This window comes from Anabrus simplex, chromosome 1 (genome assembly GCF_040414725.1).
Source record: "Anabrus simplex isolate iqAnaSimp1 chromosome 1, ASM4041472v1, whole genome shotgun sequence".
In the NCBI taxonomy this organism is placed as follows: domain Eukaryota; kingdom Metazoa; phylum Arthropoda; class Insecta; order Orthoptera; family Tettigoniidae; genus Anabrus; species Anabrus simplex.
In genome coordinates this window covers 988,423,395-988,446,951 of record NC_090265.1, presented here as the reverse complement: position 1 = coordinate 988,446,951, position 23,557 = coordinate 988,423,395, and the positions used below count along the sequence as shown (strand labels likewise).

The window sequence follows — 23,557 nt, the reverse complement described above, 5'->3', positions numbered from 1 at the left end:
TGTATATTATAGTTCTGTGAATGATATAAGTTTCAACACTTGCTGCCATTATGAACTGAGTGTGTGCACCTTCTATTATATTTTCAATTGACTTTAAATCAGAAGTCTGGTTCAGGTTCTGATTTTTATTCAGTTAGTTTGGTCACCCCTCCATGCATTTGTCTTGTTAACAGCACAGGAAAGTGCTTACCCACTATCCTCTTTGTTGTTTACACAATTAATTAGCAACTTCTGTGTCTGGCGGTGGAGCTATTTCAGCATGATTGTAACATATTGCCTTACTTCTGCAACACTTTGTGGATACCAAGATCTTTCAGCAAATATAGTTTGTTACAGATACAGACTAAAAGAAATCAGTTTTGAAATTTGTTTGTTAAACTTGCCAAGCAAAGAGAAACTAAAACACTCCTATTTGGTTTCTTTCGGTTTCTGGAAGGGACCACCACTTACCAAATGAAGTACAAAAGCCCTGGCATGGCAGGTAACGTAGCAACGAGCAGCGAAACACTGTGTTGACTCAGGGTCGACACACGAGCTATAATGCTAAGTGACTGCTGTTGACCTCAGGTCGACACACAAATGGAAAGGGTTAATCTGAATGTGTCTCCCATGTATGGCTCTAGGGACGTAGAACAAATTTATAATGGTGACTCACAGTGTAGACTACACAAGTTATATAGACTATCGTATTAATACAGATATTAGACTGATACAACTCAGGGAACTTGGAAATATCGTGAAACTTTCTCATTGCCAGTAATCTTCTTTCTTCAAAAGTAAACTTCACATAGTGATTTATAAGAATATAGTGATGGCAACTGAGACATTGTAAATAATTCGGCTGACCGTGGGCTGACTAATTCTCTGCAAATTTGTGTTATCACATTGGATTTCTCCTCTGGCGTCCTAACACAGGGCAGTGAGAATTCTGTTCTTTATAGAAATAGTTAGCCATCTATTGGAATCATGTTGGTGCGACGTTAAGCAAATAGCAGAAGAATTAAGGTACAGCCCCAGCATTTGCCTGATGTGAAAATGGGGAACCACGAAAAACCATCTTCAGGGCTGCCGACAGTGCGGTTCGAACCCAGTATCTCCCAGGTGAGCGCCGCTAACCGCACGGCCAACTTGCCCGGTTCAACAAACTAATTAAATCTTACAACATGTATAGTGCTTTACCTAGAATTCTGTATACCGCGGAGATTGTTCTCACATCAAGAAGTTGAGCATATCATTTTACAACAAAATTATTTTAGTAAAAACCTCCGGTCTAGGAATGCAATAATGGCCAACGTGATTTTTTTTTAAAAATTCACTTCTCTCTCCCATCGTTATTTGTTACACTGTTCAATAAGTGCCTATCTTTGAACCATTTTTCCTTCCTCATAGAAAAATTATTTTAGTGGATTTTTAAAAAAAGAGGCGTGTTTCCTCTGGAGAGCCAATATAATGGTCCGTTATTGGACATTATAAATTTTCCAGCTAACTCATTCTTGGTTGCCTGCGTTTCGCCCTCATGTGCTAAGTTAGGCTCGTCAGTTGGGACTTAGCACACCACCCAAGACGCAAGGCTAGTGCATACCGTGGAGGCCACTGCATAGGTTATTTGAAGCCACCAGCAGTGCCAATGCACTATGAGAGCTATGTCTCATTTCCAAAAATAGATGCCTGCCTGGCCATCAAATGATGTAGATGTTGATTCCCATAGGGAACCTAAAATATTTGAATATATATTATGAACTGAGTGTGTGCACCTTCTATTATATTTTCAATTGACTTTAAATCAGAAGTCTGGTTCAGGTTCTGATTTTTATTTAGTTAGTTTGGTCACCCCTCCATGCATTTGCCTTGTTAACAGCACAGGAAAGTCCCAACTGACGAGCCTAACTTAGCACACGAGGGCGAAACGCAGGCAACCAAGAATGAGTTAACTGGAAAATTTATAATGTCCAATAACGGACCATTATATTGGTATTATAATTTACTCACAAATATTTTAGGTTCCCTATGGGAATCAACATCTACATCATTTGATGGCCAGGCAGGCATCTATTTTTGGAAATGAGACATAGCTCTCATAGTGTATTGGCACTGCTGGTGGCTTCAAATAGCCTATGCAGTGGCCTCCACGGTATGCACTAGCCTTGCGTCTTGGGTGGTGTGCTAAGTCCCAACTGACGAGCCTAACTTAGCACACGAGGGCGAAACGCAGGCAACCAAGAATGAGTTAGCTGGAAAATTTATAATGTCCAATAACGGACCATTATATTGGTATTATAAATTTACTCATTCGGGACGAATATTTTAGGTTCCCTATGGGAATCAACATCTACATCCTCTGGAGAGGCCCGCTGCAAGTCTTTTGAGTTGACGTATAGGCGACCTGCACATCTGTGATGAATTGTAATGCTGAAGCAGACCCAGAGCGAAGTATTTCCGTGGTTAGTTCTGCAGCTGGATATACAGCTAGATCTACTCCATCAATCCAAGATGGACACGGACGCCTCTGTTCATCAGAGGTATTTCTAGGACTTGGTTCACCAGTATCCAGCTGCACGACGTGTCTTTCCGGATGGTTCTAAGATCGGGCAAAAAGTAGGATGGTCCTTCGTCGCTGATAATATTTAGCACAAAAGATCTCGCTTCCTAATGTCTATGGAGTGTATGCTGTGGAGCATTTCACTATCTTGGAGGCGCTGCAGTTTGCAATGGGTAACGAAGAAGAGCACTTTCTTGTATGTACTGCCTCTTTAAGTTCTCTGCAGTTTAGTGACATTCGTTTCTCATGACACCCACTGGTGCGGCAGATTCATGACGTATCATGCTGGTACCAGAATAACTTTCTGGGATTGCGGGAAATTAACTTAAGTCCACGAAGGTTATTGCAAGAGGTTTGTTTTGCTTCTTGTCATATGCTATGGCTAATTTTAAAGTGATGATTTGTTCTGCACAGCTTCTCCAAGGTCTGAAGCCTCCTTGGTATTCACGTAATTCTTCCTCTAGTTGCTCTTTGATCCTCCTGTATAGGATTCTGGAGAAAATCTTGTAATTATCTGGATTGCGGGAGTTCCACCTTTACGAATAAGGAGGCAGCAGTTACTCCTCACGTACGCTGCCAAAATTCGTGAAATGCCGCTACATCCAAGCTATCAATGTATCTATCGTACCCAATACCACCAGTGATGGGTTTCGGATTGATAGCTTGTGTCATGATTTGAATATTGATATCGGTGGTTGTCTTGAACGAACTCTTAGCGAAGTACCTCTGTGGTCGGTTCCGCGACCGGATATACGTCTAGATCTGCTCCGTGGACCCAAGGTGAACACGGATTCTTCCGTTTATCGGAGGTATTTCCAGGACTTTGTTCACCAATATCCGGCTGCGAGACTTATCTTCACGGATGGTTCTAAAATCGGAGATAATGTTGGTTGCTCTTTTGTCATTGAGGATATGAGTACGAAGATCTCGCTTCCTAAAGTATGTAGCGTGTATACTGCGGAGCTTTACGCCATCGTAGAGGCTCTGCAGTTTGCACTGCATGACGAAAGAAGCCACTTTCTGTTGTGTACCGATTCGTTAAGGTCTCTGCAGTCTATTGAAACCTGTTTCTCGCAACACCCACTGGTACAGCAGATACATGACCTTCTAGCCAGGTTAGGGGATGCTGGCACCAGAATCACTTTCGCGTGGCTTCCAAGCCACGTTGGGATTGCGGGAAACGAACTTGCGGATGAAGCTGCAAAGGAAGCTGTACTTTTACCTCCAAGACCAGTCAATGTACCTGCTAAGGATATTTGTTCTCAGCTACGTTGAACCATCTTGGTGTCCTGGGAATCGGAGTGGCTAGATATCCGAACTCCCAACAAGCTGAGAGCAATTAAGAAGACAACTACCGTGTGGCGGTCCTCTTGCCGACCTTCACGGAGAGAGGCCATAGTACTACGCAGGCTGAGGATAGGTCATTTACGATCCACGCACTCTTATCTCCTAAAGAGGGAAGACCCCCCCCAGTGTGATCTTGTGGTGCTGACTTCACCGTGGCCCACATCCTCACAGAGTGCACCGATCTCTCTGGCCTAAGACGGAGCCTCGGCTTGCAGGAAACACTCGAACGCATACTAGCCGATGACGCGACTACTGCTAATCTCGTCATCCGCTTTATGTGCGACAGTGGACTTATCAAGGGTATATAAATTACAAGTGTACTGTTACTCAGGGAATGTACGTTCCCTTTTGATACGTTAGTAATCCTTTCGGCCTAATTCTATAATTATTTTTTGTTTTAATTTGTACTGCATTTCTAAATTCCTTTGTTGAATAAATAATTTTGATTTATATTTTAAATTTCTTTTCCACTTATTTGTTCATAGAGGATGATTACCTCGTTGTACTTCCTCTTAAAACAAAAATCACCACCACCATCTGATTTCCAATGGGTGTTTCCCCAGTCACTTGCCATAGACCTTTGTTACTAATCGTGTCCGGCCAAAGAATGTTTAGGATCCTGCGCAAACACCGGTTTACAAAGGTTTGCAGCATCTTAGTAATTCCTGTAGTGACTTTCCAGGTCTCACATGCATAGAGGAGGACTGACTTGACGTTACTGTTGAAGATCCTCAATTTCGTTCGTTGAGATTTGGCACGGTTTTTCCACAGTGGATGGAGCTGCACAAATGCACCATTAGCCAGTATAGAAATTACCTACAACAAATTACCCCCAAGCTATGCAAAAATCCAAATCAAAACATACCTAATAAGTCGTTATAACATTCTATGGACATCAAGTACAAAGGGGTCGGTCACAAGAGAATTGTTTTCAGCTGATGCTGGCCCCATGGTGTAGGGATAGCTTGCTGTCTCATACCCAGAGGCCCCGGGTTTGATTTCCAGCCAGTTCAGGAATTTTTACATGGATATGAAGCTGGTTCGAGGTCCACTCAGCCTACTTGATTACATTTGAGGAGCTATCTGACAGTGAGATGGCAGCCCCGGTCTAGAAAGCCAAGAATAATGGCCGAGAGGATTCGTTGTGCTGAACACATGACACCTCATAATCTGCAGTCCAGGCCTTCGGGCTGAGTAGCGGTTGCTTGGTAGGCCATGGCCCTTCAGGGCTGTTGTGCCATCGGGTTTGGTTTTATACACAGTTCAATAAAATTAGGGGAACATGTTTTTGTATGTATGCCATGCTCCACAAAACAATACCTTACACCCAGGTATATTACCAACTTTTATTCTTTACTGTTGAAGTATACAAAAGAAGAGCGATGGATTCGTGTTCATTTTCAGAACACAATCGGAAATGTCCAAATAGAGGCAAAAACAAAGTGATTACAGTCCTCCAAGGTGGATTTTTATCACAGTTGGAGGGCTTCAGTATGGTCTATGTCCTCCACGAGCATTTATCACAGATTGGCACCTACGTGGCATGCTCTATATAAGTCGACAGAGGTCACGTTGCAGTATCAGGTCCCATTCTTCAATCAGAGACTGTTCAAGGTCTTGGAGAGTCTGTGGTGGAACAGGACGCCCATGAACACTTCTGTCAAGCCTATCCCAGGCGCACTCCATGGGATTAAGGTCGGGACTCACTGCTGGCCATTCCATCTCTTGAATGTCCCGTTCTCGCAAGACACCTCTGATGATGCGCGCTGCATGAGCCCTGGCATTGTCGTGCATGAGTACGAATTCAGGGCCAACACCGTATGCAGCAACCAACACATGCTGTAGCACTGCTCGATGTACCCCGCAGCGGTAAGATTACCACGGACAACAAGATCCGTACGGCCATCAATACTGATGCCACCCCACACCATCACAGAACCTTGTCCGAATCAGTCGCCTTCCTGGACAATATTTGGCATGTACTGGTTACCACGGCGTCTCCATACACGTTGACATCCATCACGCTGTGTCGGAAAATCTGAACTCGTCTGTGAACAACACAGGTCTCCATTGGTGAAGTTGCCAGTAGACGTGTGTACGGGCAAACAGAAGGCAAGCTGCATAATGTTGCTGCGTTAAACGGGGCACTCGAACAAGACGTCTGGGTCGTAAGGACACTTCTCTTAACCTGTTCCTTACTGTCTGATCAGACACCGTGACTCCAGTGTCCCTCCTGAGGTTCTTTTGTAGTCCTCTGGCAGTTGCTGAACGATGCCGCAGCACACAGATAGTCCGATATCGGTCTTCCTGTGGGGTTGTCGTGTGTCCACGACCTTGTCCAGCCCTCCTTGTGAACTGGCCTGTCTCATTGTAGCAATTCCACAAGCATTGAATAACTGATGGAGAGACATTGAGATCCACAGCAAGATGACGCAAATTCCATCCTTCCTGGATCAAAGTGATGGCCCTTGCAACTTGAACCTCATTAAGATGTCTCATGGGATGTGCTGGTTTACATACAGCATGCTCAAATGACTGTAGTAGTATGTGTACCTCACAGCAACCCACGGACGCACCGCTATTCACTTTGTTTTGAGGGGTTACCTGACAGTTTAAAGCATGGGTACGCCTGCAGATGGAGTATAACTTCGATTTGACATATCCTGAGTATTGTAATCTATCAGTTTCATGTCTGTATTGATACTTGGTATTCACAATCACAAAGAATGGGTACCGTCCACCTAATCAGTACTTTATTATGTCTTGTTACTATGCAGTACGGGTTTCGACCTTCACAGAGGTCATCCTCAGATGGTCATGAGATCTAAAGCTAACCTAATATATAATTTGCACGATGTGCTCCCTAACTGTACACATTCGACCCGTCAACAGTACTATATTACTGCATGTCCAACAACAAAACTACAAAGAGGGAGCATCTGCACCTACTCAATATCTTTTAACGAGATTAGTACCAAGGAAACTAATGACACACCACAATATTTTGATGTAAATCATCCAACATTCTTAAGTATATGAACTTGCAAGATAAACAATACACATCGTTGAACATTTTAGAATGCTTGGTACAAACATGCCTGTGAACGTACATAATGCTATACCAACGTTAATACAACTCCAAAGCGTAACGCAAGAATACTGTGAACATTTTATCGTATTTTAATGTATTATATGTTATTAGTTTTTATCACATCCATACCATGGAATGTTCTAGAATGCATAGTACAAAACATACCAATGAATGTGTGCAACAATTTACCAGTATGAACTAAACTTCAAAGTGTACCTCAAGAATGCTATAAACATTTTAAGTGTACAAATTGTATTTCATCAAATTATCTATTACTCACGAACAGTACACCTGAATTTTATGTAACATATACGTCATAGAATATCGACGCTTGTTTTTTAAACCAGTAGACATGTCATATCATTGTATATTTTAATATTATCACTCATATCATGTGACATTCTTCATTAGATTTAGTAATGTTTTTAAATTATATATTAAAGTTAGCTTTAGATCTTATGACCAGCTGAGGATGACCTCTGTGAAGGTCAAAACTGCATAGTAACAAGACATAATAAAGTACTGATCAGGTGGATGGTACCCATTCTTTGTGATTGTGAATACCATGAGTAATGTAAGTGTTTCTGTCTCATTTACTAACTTGAAAACATACTATCCTGAATTTAAATTGAAAATTATGAAAATTACTATTCATTAAATAAAATACCCAATCGTCGAACCTTGTACTCACACTTATTTCTTACCTGCTTACTTACACGTACGTTATTTGAAAGGCGCCAGCTACAACTCAGTGCAACACTAATAGAATGAGAATCTTGAATATCTCTAAGGTGTGGGGTAATAAGCTTACTTTGACAACATACCATGTAAGTTCTGGGAAAAGGAGATTGGCATTCGGTTTCCCCAATAAATTTGAGGTTATCTAATTCTGTCATTGAAATAATAGTATGAATTAATTTGATAGAACAAAATATATTCTTTAAATTGTATAGAAAAAATAGTAAGTCTTGCTGCGATAAGGTAGATGAGAATATGAAATTATGACATTGCAATTGAAAGAAACTGGGCATGAATTTGGATTCCTCTTGACCGGACATTTAACAATTATACACGAAATATATCCCTCACTTGTTCAGTTGACTGTACCTTCAACACTTTGAGTGTAATTACGACGTATTCCTTTTATCTGGTGTTTACTGTAGATGTGTCACGCCTAATTTGGTGATGTATCCATGTGACTGCTGCTTCTCCCTATCATATGACTTCTTGGTAAGTCTGTATTGTAGGACTTCATTGCAAGTGTATCCTTCTATGACTCCATGGTAAGCCTTTCTGTCTGTATCTTCAACTAAGTAACCGACCAACTGTGGCCTCACTCTCTCAATGACTAATGGCTCACTGAGTCTACTCCATCTCGTTCACTCTCGTTGACTGACCGACTGAGGCCTCTGCATCCCTATGACTTCTTCACTGTTCAGCTTCCGATTAACTAATGATCGACTGAGGCCTCTCCATCTCGTTCACTCTCCGACCAACTGTCGCCTCTGCTTCCAATTGAATAATGACTCACGCTACAAGATGCAGCCACCTTTTATAGACATTGGTTGACACACCTATGTAATCTCCAGAAATAACTATGATTTACTCCCACCTCGCGACAAATGTTACACCCTATGGCGAAATCGCCCGCAGCACCCAGTAGGTATCTCCAAGAACGTGAGCTCGTCGCTAAATATGCACGATGACGTAGCGATGACTTGGCACTAACGCCAGCAGTATTGCCCAATGTAACAATGTCATATCCACATCTGATATACAGCAACTCTCACTGTACATGTTTTTAGTGTTAATGTACACGCACTTATATATGCATACATTTAATTACAATCACGCAAGCGACAAGCATTGCAGAATTGAATTGAATAATAATTATCATACAATAATAGTAATCTCACAGATAAAATAATAATAATAGTACGGACAATAATAATAATAATAATAATAATAATAATAATAATAATAATAATATCACAGATGAAATAATAATAATAAAAATAATAAAAATATGGATATCACCTTGTGACGGGATTTAAACCATTACAGTAGCTAAGGTCTCAAGGTATGCTGTACGACCATTGGAACCCCATCTATCAAATTAACGTTCACATACCAGACGTTACAAAACATGTTCCCCTAATTTTTTTTAACTGTGTATATAGCTGATTCCAGTGCAAAACATTAGTGCCCATTCTCACTAAGTTTCTCATCAGCCATGGAAAGTTTAAGTGCTACTTTGAATGTCTTAAAATTAATATTACAGATGAATATTTGTGCTCTTGTGGATACTCTCAAACAGTGCACCATTTACTGTTTGACTGTGCCATATTGGAAGGACAAGATTCGTTCTCGAGTGACACCTAAACAATTGTAATGTGGAAATCTCAATGCCATTATACCATTTGTGTCGAAAATCCTGCTATACAAACAGTTCCGTATTATAATTTAAATTCCTAATTGTGTCTCAAGGACCAGTAATCAATTAACTGATCATAAACTGTAACCCTAGTATGCTCTTGTAAAATAGGATTCAAACTATTACGATATTCAGTAAATAAATAATGAAGATAGTCCTCAACTAAACTACCTCTGGACCGGGACTAAAGTTAGTCCAGACTAAGCCCAGATAATCCTCAGGCTAATGAAAAAAGAAAGTGTATGAATAAGAAAAAGTTTGTTCTTGGTCCATAGTTGGTACTGTCATAGTCTGGACTAATCACGGCTATGAACAGCACCCTAGCAGACTAAAGACTTGCTGGGCAGAAGAAGCAAGGATAGGTTCATTGGCATTGATCGTATGTGGTATTTAGTGGTCTCAAGGTAACAAGATATTAATGTTGAATACTACTTATGAGAAAAGATTATTGGACACTTGTAGTTCTGTACAGAACTTTGTATTACATTTACGTCCTTTTGACATAAATTTCTTTCTATAGTTTATTAGGATTTTCTTACCACCCTTATTTTTCTATTATAATTTAATGGGAGTGCTTTAACATGCAAAAGAGATTTCATGGCTAATGTAATGTTACAGATCTTGAAGAATGTACCCAATGCAGTATTGTGGCTTCTACGTTTTCCTGCTGTTGGTGAGCCTAATCTTCAAGCTGCTGCCCAACAGTTGGGTCTCCCACCTGGCCGAATTCTATTCAGTAATGTAGCTGCCAAGGAAGAGCATGTTCGACGTGGACAACTGGCTGATGTGTGCTTAGATACTCCTTTATGTAATGGCCACACTACCAGCATGGATGTATTATGGACTGGCACTCCTGTTGTCACTCTCCCAGGTATGTAGAACTGACATTTCACATGTTCCTTCCACTAAGAGGCAGTGTTGATCTTCATCACCGGATATACAGCCACTGTAAGCAGCTGCAATAATTTATAGGAAGACTGTGGGTTTTCTTAATCTGGGTTTTATTTATGATCATTTGTAAAACACTGCAGGCTTGAGAATGGCTGTCTCCTGAAGTGAAAAGGCATATCTGATAGTATCATAGGTATTGCTGCAACCTGTCAGTTTACTTGCTTTAATAACATTGTCGTGATAACATTTGTGTTGTTAAGCTTTTCCACTTTCCTACCTTGGAGTATCAACCCATGGCATCCGTGGAGATGCTACCGCAAGAGCAATATGGCTAAGAGATCCTACTGTACTCTTCTCCACCATGATGATGTGGTTCCCATTTTTAAGAAAATCCATAGCTTTTGTGATCGGTTTCCACACAGTGTACAGTTGGGTGTCATTCGAGCATTCTACTGATTTCAGCAGCTTGTGTAATATTTATTCAGAGTTACTGTGTTTAATTGATGAACTTCCTCTGCTTTGCATTTCCTTTGTCCATTGCTCATGTAGGATTGTCTTCTTCAGGTACTTTGAAATTATTTCTTTCTCCATCTTCATGTTTTCCTTTTCCCATCCAATTCCATCTTCAGTACCCAGTTTTCCTCACATAATTTCCACTCTCTTGGTCATTTCACCAATTTTTCATCTGTAATATGTTATCTTGTTTTTAGTAAGCCAGTAGAAATGACACTCTTAGCTTGTGCAATTAAATATTGTACCGCGAAACCTCGATTCTCCGTTTTTCGAGGGACCATGAAAATAAAACGTTCAACACGGGAAAGCGGACAATCCGGGAATGAATGAAAACCATCAACAATTTGGCTAAACATCACAAAAATGAAATATGTATAATTATAATCATACAAAAACTCCTAAACCAAACCAAACTACAGCCCCAATGGGCCTTTGCCTGCCAAGCGACCGCTGCTCAGCCCGAAGGCCTGCAGATTACGAGGTGACGCATGGTCAGTGCGATGAATCCTCTCAGCCGATATTCCTGGCTCTCTAGATCGGGGTCGCCATCTCACCATTAAATAGCTCCACAATTAAAGGTAAACACATAGGCTGAGTGGACCTGGAACCGTACTTATATCCAGGTAAAATTGCCTGACCTGGTCGCAATCGAACCCGGGCAGGCATGTTAGACCGTAAAACCGCTTTAATTACCGGTACGCGAGTTCAAAATCTCGATACTTTATTTTCAATTTTACAGGGGAATCTTTGTCAGTTTCCCGTGTAAACTTCTTTCAGTTCAGCAACTTTGATTAGGCTAGCCAAACTCTTTGAAAAATCTAATAACGCCAAGCCAAACGACAATCGACCGAAAGTAATTTTTAATTCTCTCATCTAATAAAATAAAGCACAGTAGATACAAAAGCACCCAACATGATGCCGAAATCCCTTTATTTCTTAATCTTTCATTGTAATTTGGTCTCCGGTATACTGTTCGTAGTCAGTTTCTGGAAATCTCATACTGCGTAAATTAGGCCTACATAGACTTTTAAAGGTTATGTTGAACTCGAAAACATGGTTACGAATGTAAGTATCGATTCTTCAAAGTTCTCGGATGCATTATATTCAATTCTGCCCGTCACAAATCCAATCAAATTGGAAAGATAAAAGAAATATCATCAAAACTTCAGAAATTGCGGTTATTCGTGACCTTGAGCTCGCTGCACCTCAGTACGAGTGGAAATGATACCAGCCATTTAAATTTAACGTGCAAAAGTAAAACGACTCCGGCGTTTGGTATTTTAACACGAAAATGTAAAATTCCCAGTCTTACATTAGGACCTAAACACTAATAGCTAATCCCAAGATGTCCCGTGTTCTTTTTTAATGTAAGGTGTAACATCTGTTCTGGTCTCGCTAACATAATCATGTATGATAATATCAAAAATACTGAATTTGTGTTAAGTTTCGATTCCTGCCTGAAAGCCCAGTTACTCTACAGTGCCCTGAGCAAAGTGCCGAAAACCTGTTTGGCAGTACGATCGAAAAAATGTAAAAATATAAACATCTAACCCTGGACATAATATAGACGTTTTATAAGTGCGAACATTTGACAAAACTCGTTTTGTCTTCAAGCAGAGCCGTCGAAATTAGCCGTGTCTCCTTACAATTGTTGTGGCCACTCTCTGCTTTATGATTTTCTGAGATTCTCTAAACAATACCACCCGAATGTGATGCTAAGATGGTCTCTTATGCAAGTTCACCGCCTATCGCTTTTCCAGTACCAGTACAGTACTTGTTCTAATTATCGCAATGATGGGACGTTAACGCGAAGATCCTTAAGTATGCCATAGCCGTCCTTTCATGAGATACAGTTTATTAAAAAAGATTGATCGAGGATTTAGCATTGATGGGACTGGAATTTCTGGACAGTTGATCCGGGAAATCGTTTCTTCGAGGAACGGATAATGCGGGACTTTTACAACGTGATTTAATTACGATGCTTGCGGGACCACGTAATTTGAACACATATTCCGGGAAAACGTATTTTCCGGGAATGGATAATCGAGGTTCCACTGTATTACCAGTGGTTCAGAGCCATGATTTTGCCACACTTTCTAAAGCATAAATGCACAATTTCATTATTGTGCTCTTTTGCCTTGTGAGGCCAAGGCAGTGTTAATATGTAGCCTATAATTATAATATGCCGATAGTCAAAGATAATTTACAAGATCAAAACAAAATCCCTTAATTATTTAAATCTCCACACTCAAATGCTTCATCCATCATGCCAAAAGTTAAACCCGCCCATATTGCTTCTAGAAACTCCCCTCCAGCAACAGCACACACGCCCATAGACCAGCCTACCCCCACTCTCCCTCCATGCCCCGCCCCTCCATTACCGCACCAGTACAACATCAGGAGTAGAAATGGTGATAAGACAGGCGCTGCCGGAACAGACAGATCCATCTAGTATTAACTGAACAAGTAAGTCATTTTACAGTTAAGAGGTGTTAATTTAATACATTTTATCACAACGCGTGCTCAAAAAATTTTTAATTCAAAATTATTTTTCTACTTCATTACAGATATTCTTTAAGATCCCTCCCAAAGACCAAGCAACACATCAACGGGAACAATTTTCACACAAGACTGTATCAAGTGTCTAGGATGTTTCTTCCCAATTAAGCAGCAGCCTAAAACTATGAAACAGCTAAATATTGTACTCTTGTCAATTCCTTGACGTTACATGAGACCCAAAGTCAAGACGCTAACAGTTTCATTCACAACGTTTTTGACCAGTCTACCTACAACAATCGGCTTTTGAATCTCCACTTGTGCACGACAACACATTTAAATATTAGTTACGTCAAGAACATGAAAATGAAAATCGTGGGTCAGACAAGCTCCAGTTTTAATATCACCCCTTCTCAAGAAAAAAGAAGATCCGTTTCATTTTATTTTTAGTTTTGAACATTTTAAGTTAACCAGAATAGAACTGCCAAGTTAAAAACACATTTAATTTAAATTTATATTTTCAATCTTGACCAACCTACAATCAGTTCAAATCTCCACTTATTGTTGACGACACATCCTGTCACCAGACACGATACGTCAAGAACTTGATATGATATAGGGGTCACATAAACCCCGATATGCAATCCTCTTCACCGAAAAGAAGATCCATTTTAGTTTTGGACATTTTCCATATTAGATAGATTAGGACCAAAAAACTTTACTGTATTGACTTATGTTTGTATATATTGTATATAGTGTATATATTGGTATGTTTATATTGGTTAAAAAGGTCCCAAACCTTGACCTAAAGGTTGTTTACAGGCTGAAGATGCCCAAAATAATGGGTGAAACATGTACCTGACCAAATAAGTCTACATAAAATCATGTAGATAATAACCACATTAAACGTGGAAAGTATTGAATAGGTGGTTTTTTATTAAATTATCCTTGATATCTATGCCTAAGTCAAAGATAAACTAAAGATGTTTTCTCTTCTTCTCACAACTGCTACTTATTATTGCCCAGATTCCTAAAAACTCATTAAGGTGCATCATATCTTATATCCTTCTGCAAAACACATGCACTCTTTATCCAAATAGAGAACAGTACACACAAACAAACAAAGGATCTTGGATTTCATTAAAATCAAATGAATGGAGCATGCATCAGTTGGCATCATGATTAGTACTTGAGATAACTGTTTTACATCTTTCCCTACCATCCAAAAACTGATCAAAACGAGTCTTTGTTTAATTCCTTGCATGAAAAACATGTTATCTTCTAATAAACCATGCCAATATTGGCCTAGAAGTTCTATTATCATTATCACCACCACCACCACCACCACCACCACCACCACCATCACCACCACCACCACCCTTTGCACTTTATATAATAAAAGTGGTGACAATTTTCCTTTTATATTAAGGTGAAACCTTGGCGTCGAGAGTGGCAGCATCTCAGTTGGCAACTCTAGGATGCCCTGAGCTGATAGCACGTACCCGTCAAGAATATCAAGAGATAGCTATCAGACTTGGAACAGACAGGGAATAGTAAGTACACATTGTCTAGTTTCTTGCAGTCGGGTTGTAACTTCTAATGTTAGTATTCAACTAATTCTTCTCACTATTCATGTTTACTTACTTGTTCGTTGCCAGTGTAAGTGTTGAGTAAATACATTTAACATGTTTTAATTGAATTTTTAGCTTACATTTAAATGTATGTACATGAAATAATGTGCAGTAGTTTCTGTTTATGTACAGCAGTAGACTTTCCTTAACAAGATCCTTTAAAACGAGATTAGAGTGAGGATATCGAAGTTCAGGAAAGTTACATACACTATTATAGGCAATTTGGAATATGTACTGTATATTGAGGTATGAGACGTCAAACTTAATTTAGGTGTGTGTTGAACCGCCTAGTTATTGGGTGTTCCCTATCTTTCTTTTCAAGTCCCACTGTTGGGTGACAATTTTTCTTGAACCATGTTAGGGCGACTAATCTTCCTTGTGCCATTCGTTTTGAGTCCTACAGCATCTTTCTTCTTTTCTTGTCCCTCGTATGGGAGTCATTCTTTCTTTCAATTTTCTTCTTATTCTTTTCTATTTCTTCTTTTATTATCCCCATTTTATCTCCAATCTGGTCATGCGCTGTAATAAAGTTCACTTCCATTGTTTTGTTCATCGTTCTTTCTATCTTTCCTTCGTACTGATTCCATTTTTCTTGTGAATCGATTCTTATTGACTCCATATTGTCCGTTAGTCTCTTGATCTCATCCTCTTTCAAGCTTTGAGTACACTTCTAACTTTCTGTTAATTCCCCTCTGATTCTATTTACTTCTTCGTAGATCTCTTTATTCTTATTTTCTATTGTCTCAATCATTTCGGTTTGAAAATTAGTTAATCCAGTTTTTATTTCGAAAACTTCTCTTCTGATTTTACCAATTTCTGTTTTCATCATCTCCTTTTGCCTCTCTTCCAATTTTCTTCTCTCTTCCATTTGGTTTCGCTGCAGCTCTTCTTGTTTCTGTTGGTACTCTTCTCGAAACTTTTCAAATAATTCTTCTCGTTGCCTCTTTTATATCTCTTCTTGTTTTCTCATCATCTCTTGTTAATTTTCTTCTTGTTTTCTGCTCATCTCTTTCAATATTTTTACTATTCCTTTCTGGTCTTCTTTCGCCTTCTCTAACTCCTTGGTTATCTTCTCTATCTCCTCATCCCTTTCTTGTAATCTCTCTTCCTACTCCTTCTGATACTCCTCGAATTGCGAGCGTAACTGATTTATAGTGGTCATTTTAATATTTGTATTTTTAAGTTCCGCTAAATTTCCTATTTCTCTATATATGTATAGATTACAATCACAATAATTATATCAATACTTCAATCCAATTTGGGATTGACAATCTGACTTCCCCCAATAAACCAACCATCCTACTATCAAAGTCACTCATGAAACTCAAAAAGAAGCATTCTTGGTATTTCTTAAATTATTATCCTATTAACCATATCTGTCTTAATATAAAATCCTATCATAATCTGAATTAATATAATCAATCATCTTAACCTATCAATTATTCAAATTATTATTGCAATTTATTATTATTATTATTATTATTATTATTATTATTATTATTATTATTATTATTATTATTATTTGTCTCTTCTTCCGCTCCCATATGAATCCGCATATCTTCTCGCTTGATTCTTGATTTGCCCTTCTTTTCTCTTTTTCTTCTATGTACTATAGTAGCATGAAATAATTTCTACTATCCTTCTCTTCTCTTGATCTCCATCATAAGTGTCCCATTCTAATCATTTTCTTCTTCCTCTCAGTCTTACTTCACAATCATACATCAAGTTCTCTTAATTATTCTTTCTCTTGGTCATGCTACCCTCTTTCTCAGTCTTGCCTCATTGCTGGGCATTGATTCTTCTTGGTGAGCCCTATATTTATTTTGTAACTGTGCTGGGCGCTCTCAGTCTTGCTCCACTGTTGGGCACCAATTTTTCTTGAACCGCCTGGTTATTGGGTGTCCCCTATCTTTCTTTTCAAGTCCCACTGTTGGGTGACAGTCTTTCTTGAACCGTGTTAGGGCGACCAATCTTCCTTGTCCCGTTCGTTTTGAGTCCCGCGGCATCTTTCTTCTTTTTTTGTGCCTCATATGGGAGTCATTCTTTCTTTCAATTAAATACACACCGGTGTTCAAGAAAATCTCCAGCTAGCTATGCTATTTGACTCAGGGATAATCCTATATCAAACTAAAATATTATATTTTTTTACATGAATCCGACTGAGAAATGCGCCTCTAATATTCAGCATATCTGCATGACTATCAGGTCATTAAATCAAAATGCAAACGATCTTAAATTCAATTATTCCCATTATGAAATTACCTTAAATTAATTTTATAACCTATAAATAATAATATTAATAAGTTAAATTCTTGAATACTAATTTTATTCAAAATTATATTTGTACGTAGGATAAGTTGATAATTATTCATATGTACATGTACGTATCTCATTAAAAATAAGAAAATTAATTGCCTAGAAGTTATCACCTTATTCATTAGTTTCGTTTTCACATTATCAGTTTTTTTATCAACATCCACGGTCTCATCTTCTTCCATAAACAATTACTTTCCTCAATTTTCTGCAGAATTATATTATTTCTGGAAGCTCTTCTGACCTGACGTGGATTACCTTCTACATGCCCTCAGTCTCATATAAAAGAAAATTAAAATGTTTAGTCCTCTAAACTAACATAAATAATTCCATCATTCCCCCTGGCTAACTCAAAATTAAAGAACTGTTACATTAAGAATAAACTAAAATGAAATTCTCTGGGAATAATATCTAAGAACTGTCAAATTCACAATAAATATCAAATCCTAACTTCTTGCTAAGTTCTATTAAGATATTAAACGATTACATAATATTGATTTTTTATATATGTACATAATTATTGAAAAATAATAAAATAGAATGCTTCTTTTTGGTGTATCATCCTAACATTATTTCATGTTTATGACTCTACATCATTAATAACGTAGATGGAGTAAGCAATGTTTCACATGTGTAGCTTTCAATTGCTATCTAAGCTGATATACCAATGAACATAAAAAATATATATACAGTCAACTCTCGATAATTTGAAACTCAACGGACCAGAGAAAAAGTTCAATTTACCGAGAGTTCAAAATAATAGTTCTAGTAACCAAGAGGGAGGGAGGGAAAAATTCAAATAAACAAGAATTTCACTTATACTTACTCATTTCTTTCACAACATTTGTACAGTTATAAAATGTTCATTTGAATGTTCATACAGAAATGTTCATTTTGAAAAAAAAGTCTGTAATTTTCTTTTGAGTGAGCGACTTCCATCTATCATGGTCCAATGAATTTTCGATAGTGGTGAGAGCTGAGAAGAAATCGTCACTTATGTCCGTTCTGAGGGCGTAGGAGCGTAGGGTAGTAAGATCTGTCCTTGCCTCGCTCAATGTGACTGGAATTGGCGGTTGTTCTTCTTCGTTTACTTTCTCGTCCTCATCCAGAGAGGCTAAATCCATCAGTTCAGCATCGGTTAGGGCACCGTGGACACCGATGTAATCGTCAGCTTGAACGTAATCCTCAAACGTTAACTCTCCACAGTTCGGTAGAAGTCCCCGTCCTGAGTCAAAATTCGTAAATTTTGGCGGCTCTGATGACTGTTCCACGTTTTCGGTTTGCTTAAACCTGCACTTTTTGAAGCAGTTATAAATGGTGATAGGGTTGACATTTTTCCAGACCTTATCAATCATGATTATAGTGGTCAAAACTGTTATGTTCACCTTCTCACCTTTTTCAATGCTATCCAGCACAAGAGAAACAATTTCTCTGCAGTAGAGAGTTTTTAAATTTTGAATAATGCCTTGGTCTAATGGTTGCAATCTTGATGTCGTGTTGGGTGGAAAGAAAATCAATTTTACGTGGTCTAATGGTGGTGGGTTATTATGCACGGTGCAGTGGTCCAAAAACAGCAAGATTTTGCGTTTTTCCTTTTTCATGTCACTGTTAACCGAGGTCAGCCATTCATTAAACAACTCTGTCGTCATCCATGCTTTTTTGTTTGACCTATAAGCTGTGGGCAATGATTTTATTCCTTTGAAGCAGCGTGGTTTGGCAGATTTCCCTATAATGAGTGGTTTCAACTTTTGAGATCCATCCATGTTACATGCTAGAAGGGCAGTTATTCTTTCCTTGCTCAGTTTCCCTCCAAGACACTTCTCGTCTTTGAACGTCAGGGTGCAATCAGGAAGACATTTATAAAAAAGCCCGGTTTCTTCTGTGTTGAAGATGTTCCTTGGGTCATAGCCATTCCAAAGTTCATTTAGTTCGTCAATCCATTCGGAACAAATGGAACTATCAACGCTGGCGCTCTCTCCGCAGATCTTTTCAAATGTGATGGTGTGTCGGTTTTTGAAATTTGAAAGCCACCCCTCACTGCAAATCCTTTAATCCCGAGAGACTGCGCAAAAGACTTGGCTTTTTCCTTAAACATGAAACCGCCCAGGGGAACGTTTTGTCCTCTTCACTGACGAATCCACTTAAGCAAGCACTCTTCAAGACGGGGAAATTCACCCTGACGTGACCTTTTTCTACTCGCACTTAAGGCACTTTTGGTGATGCGATCTTTATTTTTCAAAATCATCGACAGTGTTGATGGTAAAATACCAAACTGTTTGGCGACATGTGTTTTTTAATTGTCCATCCTCCACAGCTTGAATCACACACTTTTTTTCACTTATGGAAAGACACTTGTTCTTTCTTGAACTCATTGTGATGCTTAAAAATTACACAAATCAAACGTTAACATACTGTACCACACTTTAACGTTTGAAAGAAGACTCAGGACTGCAAACTCACTCATACATCTCATTATTGATGTAAACAAACAACAGGTCTGTGCACGATAACAATGCATACTGTAATCACCGACTTCAAATTATAGAATGTCGGCAAGCAAGATGCCATTCCTACAACTTCAAATTACCGACGGGACCAAATAACATTGATTTTTTTTTCTTCAATTTATCGAGTATTTTTCAAGGGACAAGGAGAAAACTTCAAATTATCGAGAGTCGACTGTGTATATTTTTGATCATACTTGGACATATTCAAAATATTCCTTAAGAAATATGTAAGAATTCTTCAATAAAATCTCAACAAGTTTGTGAATAGGTTATATTAAGGTCGTAAGGCTTTATAAATCCAATCAACTGATTGCTAATGGTTATTATTATTATTTGGCGTATGATGAATAATGACAACCCATAAACTATTTACACAACCAGTGAAAGATGAGTACAAAGTAAATACAAATTATCATATCTATACAGTTAAAGAAAGCAATTTACAAAGTTTGAAAGTACAAGAAGAAAACACAATATATTTACATCGCTATCCACCTATCAACTCTGACAGTTCATATATACACACTTGAGTGCGAGTGATGTACATGTCACTAAATGTGAATGTCCAAACCCGCCACCCACTTCACTGCTTCGGGTGTTGCTGTGTTGAGGTCTTCCATGGTGCCAGTGAAAGCACGGAGTGGACATTCCTGCACTACCTCCCCACAATCACAGTATGGAGAAACTGACCAGCCCCAGGTGTGTAAAGTGGATGCTGTTCTACCTACTCCACATCTCATGCGGTTTAGTCTACTCCAGGTGCAACGTGGCAGATCAAAGCCTGCCAGCTTTGTGGATGGGTTATTAATATCCACTATTGCCCGAGCTGGGGATAAAGACCACTCTGTTAACCATTTAGAGGTGGGGTTGAATTCACTAGATGTTATCTTCACGGCTGTCTTCCAAGCAGGCTGGCGAGACTTCAGGCGTGTGCATTTCTGTCTGATATCCTCATGAACAGGTAGACGTTCATTCTTTAGCATTCTGGTCCATAGCTGAAAAAGGGCCGTCTGTCTCCTGATATGTGGAGGTAGTATATTGCTGAGAACCGGTAACCATTGGGTCGGTGTAGCACGAAGTGTACCAGTTATGATTCGCATGGTTTGACGAAGTTGTGAATCTACTAGCTGTGTGTGAGCACTGTTAAGCCAAACACCAGAGCAGTATTCTGCTGCAGAATAGACTAAGGCCAGAGATGTTGTCCTTAATGTGTTTCCATCCACTCCCCAGGAAGTTCCAGCCAATCGTTGGAGAATGTTATTAGGACTACCATAGATGAATCTTCCACACTTGCAAATAGCAATAACATAACAGTATGAAGACACTACCGTCAATGGTTTGCTGTTCCAACTTAAATCATTTTAAATATTGAGTAACATGTACAGTTCTCTTAGAATATGCCGTCATTATACTCTACTATAGGTTATCTGGAGTTATTTTTGATGATCGTACTTTCTTATTAACCTGCAAGTTCGCTAACCAAATGTCATCAACTCATATAATAAGACAAGCCATATTACATGTCGCTATAAGCGTCAAATATATCCTGATCCATAACTGCTTAAAATAAACTGACATCAATTAGCCTTACACCGAATTCCTTCCTTATTCGATGTTGTCTTAGTCATACTTCCACACCTAATATATCAATGCATATATTATTTATAACATTCACCAATCTTACCTCAATATTTCCTACATATATGCCTTCACCGCGAATATAAACATCATTAACTCTGTTCAAAGTATCGCTCAATTCAATAGATTCAGTATCTTATCACAATTTCTGTTATATGGATCAACAACTATCATTCATATCGACGCACACTTCTCTTATCAAAGTACGAACATATTAAGCCTGTATCTACTTTCATTTGGCATTAAGTTGACGTCGTATCCGATCTCGATAACCTACAATTCAATATGCTACATATTCTCATTTCAAATATCTCAGATCACATTATGCACGGCATAATTCTTTGAGAAAAAGCTGACATTGCTAGCAAAGCACTTCATTTGCAAGTGTTATCTTTCGTACGCATGGGAGTGTTTATAAGTTTTGGAAGATTACCTAAATCCATCTCGATCCTCGGGTCCATAGGAATGGTTGGTGGGTTACCGCCAGACGTCAATCCCATCTTCAGTCTAGTTAGTCATCCTGTAGCTCTCGAAGACATGCATAAAACACATATTTGAAAACATCATTAGTTTGATAATCATGCTACTTATTGATCTTCCTTGAACTATGCTTATGTTGAGCAAAGTAGGTTATGATGTGACAAATGTCAATCTTTTAATTTGAATGATATAAGAGGTATCTTAAATGTTGCCTTGTTTTGATTAGATACATTAATTGATCCATTTTCAACGTCTCGAATAATAAATCTTTGATACACTCTTGTTAATTCCCAATCTGCGCTCAATTATTAACTTCATCCTTTTCTTCGATACTCCACACGGAATTTCTATTACGATTACGAGAAATGTATCGTTATAACTTTATAATACAATTTGTTTTCACAATAATTTAGGAAGTATCCCTTTTAAACCTTCTGTTTTTCTTGCGTATCAATCCAATCGTAAATCTTTTTCTGGTAACTTCATGCGATGTTCCCCTGTTCCTATTGTTGGTTCTTCCAATTAAAAGTCACTGCATTCATACAAATCACGGCCACTTGGATTCCGTTGGTCTGTACTTTCTTACTTCACGTTTATGGCCTGTTTGATTCCACATGTCTGTACTTTCTTACAAGATATTCACGGCCTATTTAATTCCGCACATCTTATATTATAATTTGTATTTTTCTGCCTCATGATTTCTGACACTTTATCGCTATTCACGGCAAAATGACTATTTTAACACCACGATTTGAAATGATCAGGGCAATGAAATGGTACATTTTATTAATTTATCATCACTATTCTGTCACAGCTTCTTGTTAGAGCTGTTCATCTCCTTACTCCCAAATTTGCCCAGCCCAAATTTTGCAACCTTTTTTTACTCGTTTGTCAGAAATTGCCCAGAACATATCTTGCTGCTTTCTTTTTGGATCTTTTCCAGTTCTCAAATCAAGTAATCCTAGTGAGGGCCCCATACACTAGAACCATACTCTGTTTGGGATCTTACCAGTGACTTATATGCCCTCTCCTTTACATCCTTACTACAACCCCTAAATACCCTCCTAACATTATGAAGAACCTAAGTACTTACAGTGGTAGGAATAGTCAAAGATGTCAATGGTCAGTTCAGAGATGGAAAGAGTATACTGAGAACTTGGTTAAATTTGATCTGGAACCTCTAGTATTGGAAGATGAAGTAAGGTCTGCTCTTAAATCATTAGCAAACTGAAAGGCCTTTGGGATTGACGGAATTGATGGAATTACAGCTGAAATGTGGCATGCTATGGAAAAAGGTTCGGTCAAAGTTTTAACAGCATTATATCAGGAGATTTGGACGACTGCAACATGGCCCACTGATTGGAAACAATCCATATACATCCCTGTACCAAAAAAGGAGATCTGTTGGACTGAACAAAGTACCGTACAGTCGCGCTAATATTATATGCTGATAAGGTGTTTCTAAAGATCCTACCAAAAACTAAGGCCAGTTTCAGGAGAGGCACAGGAACCAGAGATATCATTAGCGATATGCGGTGGATGGTAGAGAAAGCAAAGGAATACCGGAAAGACCTCTGTATGTGCTGTATTGATTATGAGAAAGCCTTTGATATTGTAAATCACAGCAAGATTTGGGATGTTCTTAGACGGATGTGTGCCTGAACATTTCATTGTCCT

General features: G+C 38.7%; 1 protein-coding gene across 4 annotated transcripts in view; it reads left to right on the top strand.

Annotated features, from left to right (window-relative positions):
• Positions 1 to 23,557, top strand: part of sxc (O-linked N-acetylglucosamine (GlcNAc) transferase sxc) — a 378,462-nt gene that overhangs the window by 337,136 nt on the left and 17,769 nt on the right. For all 4 annotated transcript variants that reach the window (XM_067136873.2, XM_067136875.2, XM_067136874.2 and 1 more), the window contains 2 exons: positions 10,030 to 10,282; positions 14,741 to 14,864. In XM_067136873.2, the coding sequence (XP_066992974.1) occupies positions 10,030 to 10,282; positions 14,741 to 14,864 (377 nt within the window). The remainder of the gene's footprint in view (positions 1 to 10,029; positions 10,283 to 14,740; positions 14,865 to 23,557) is intronic.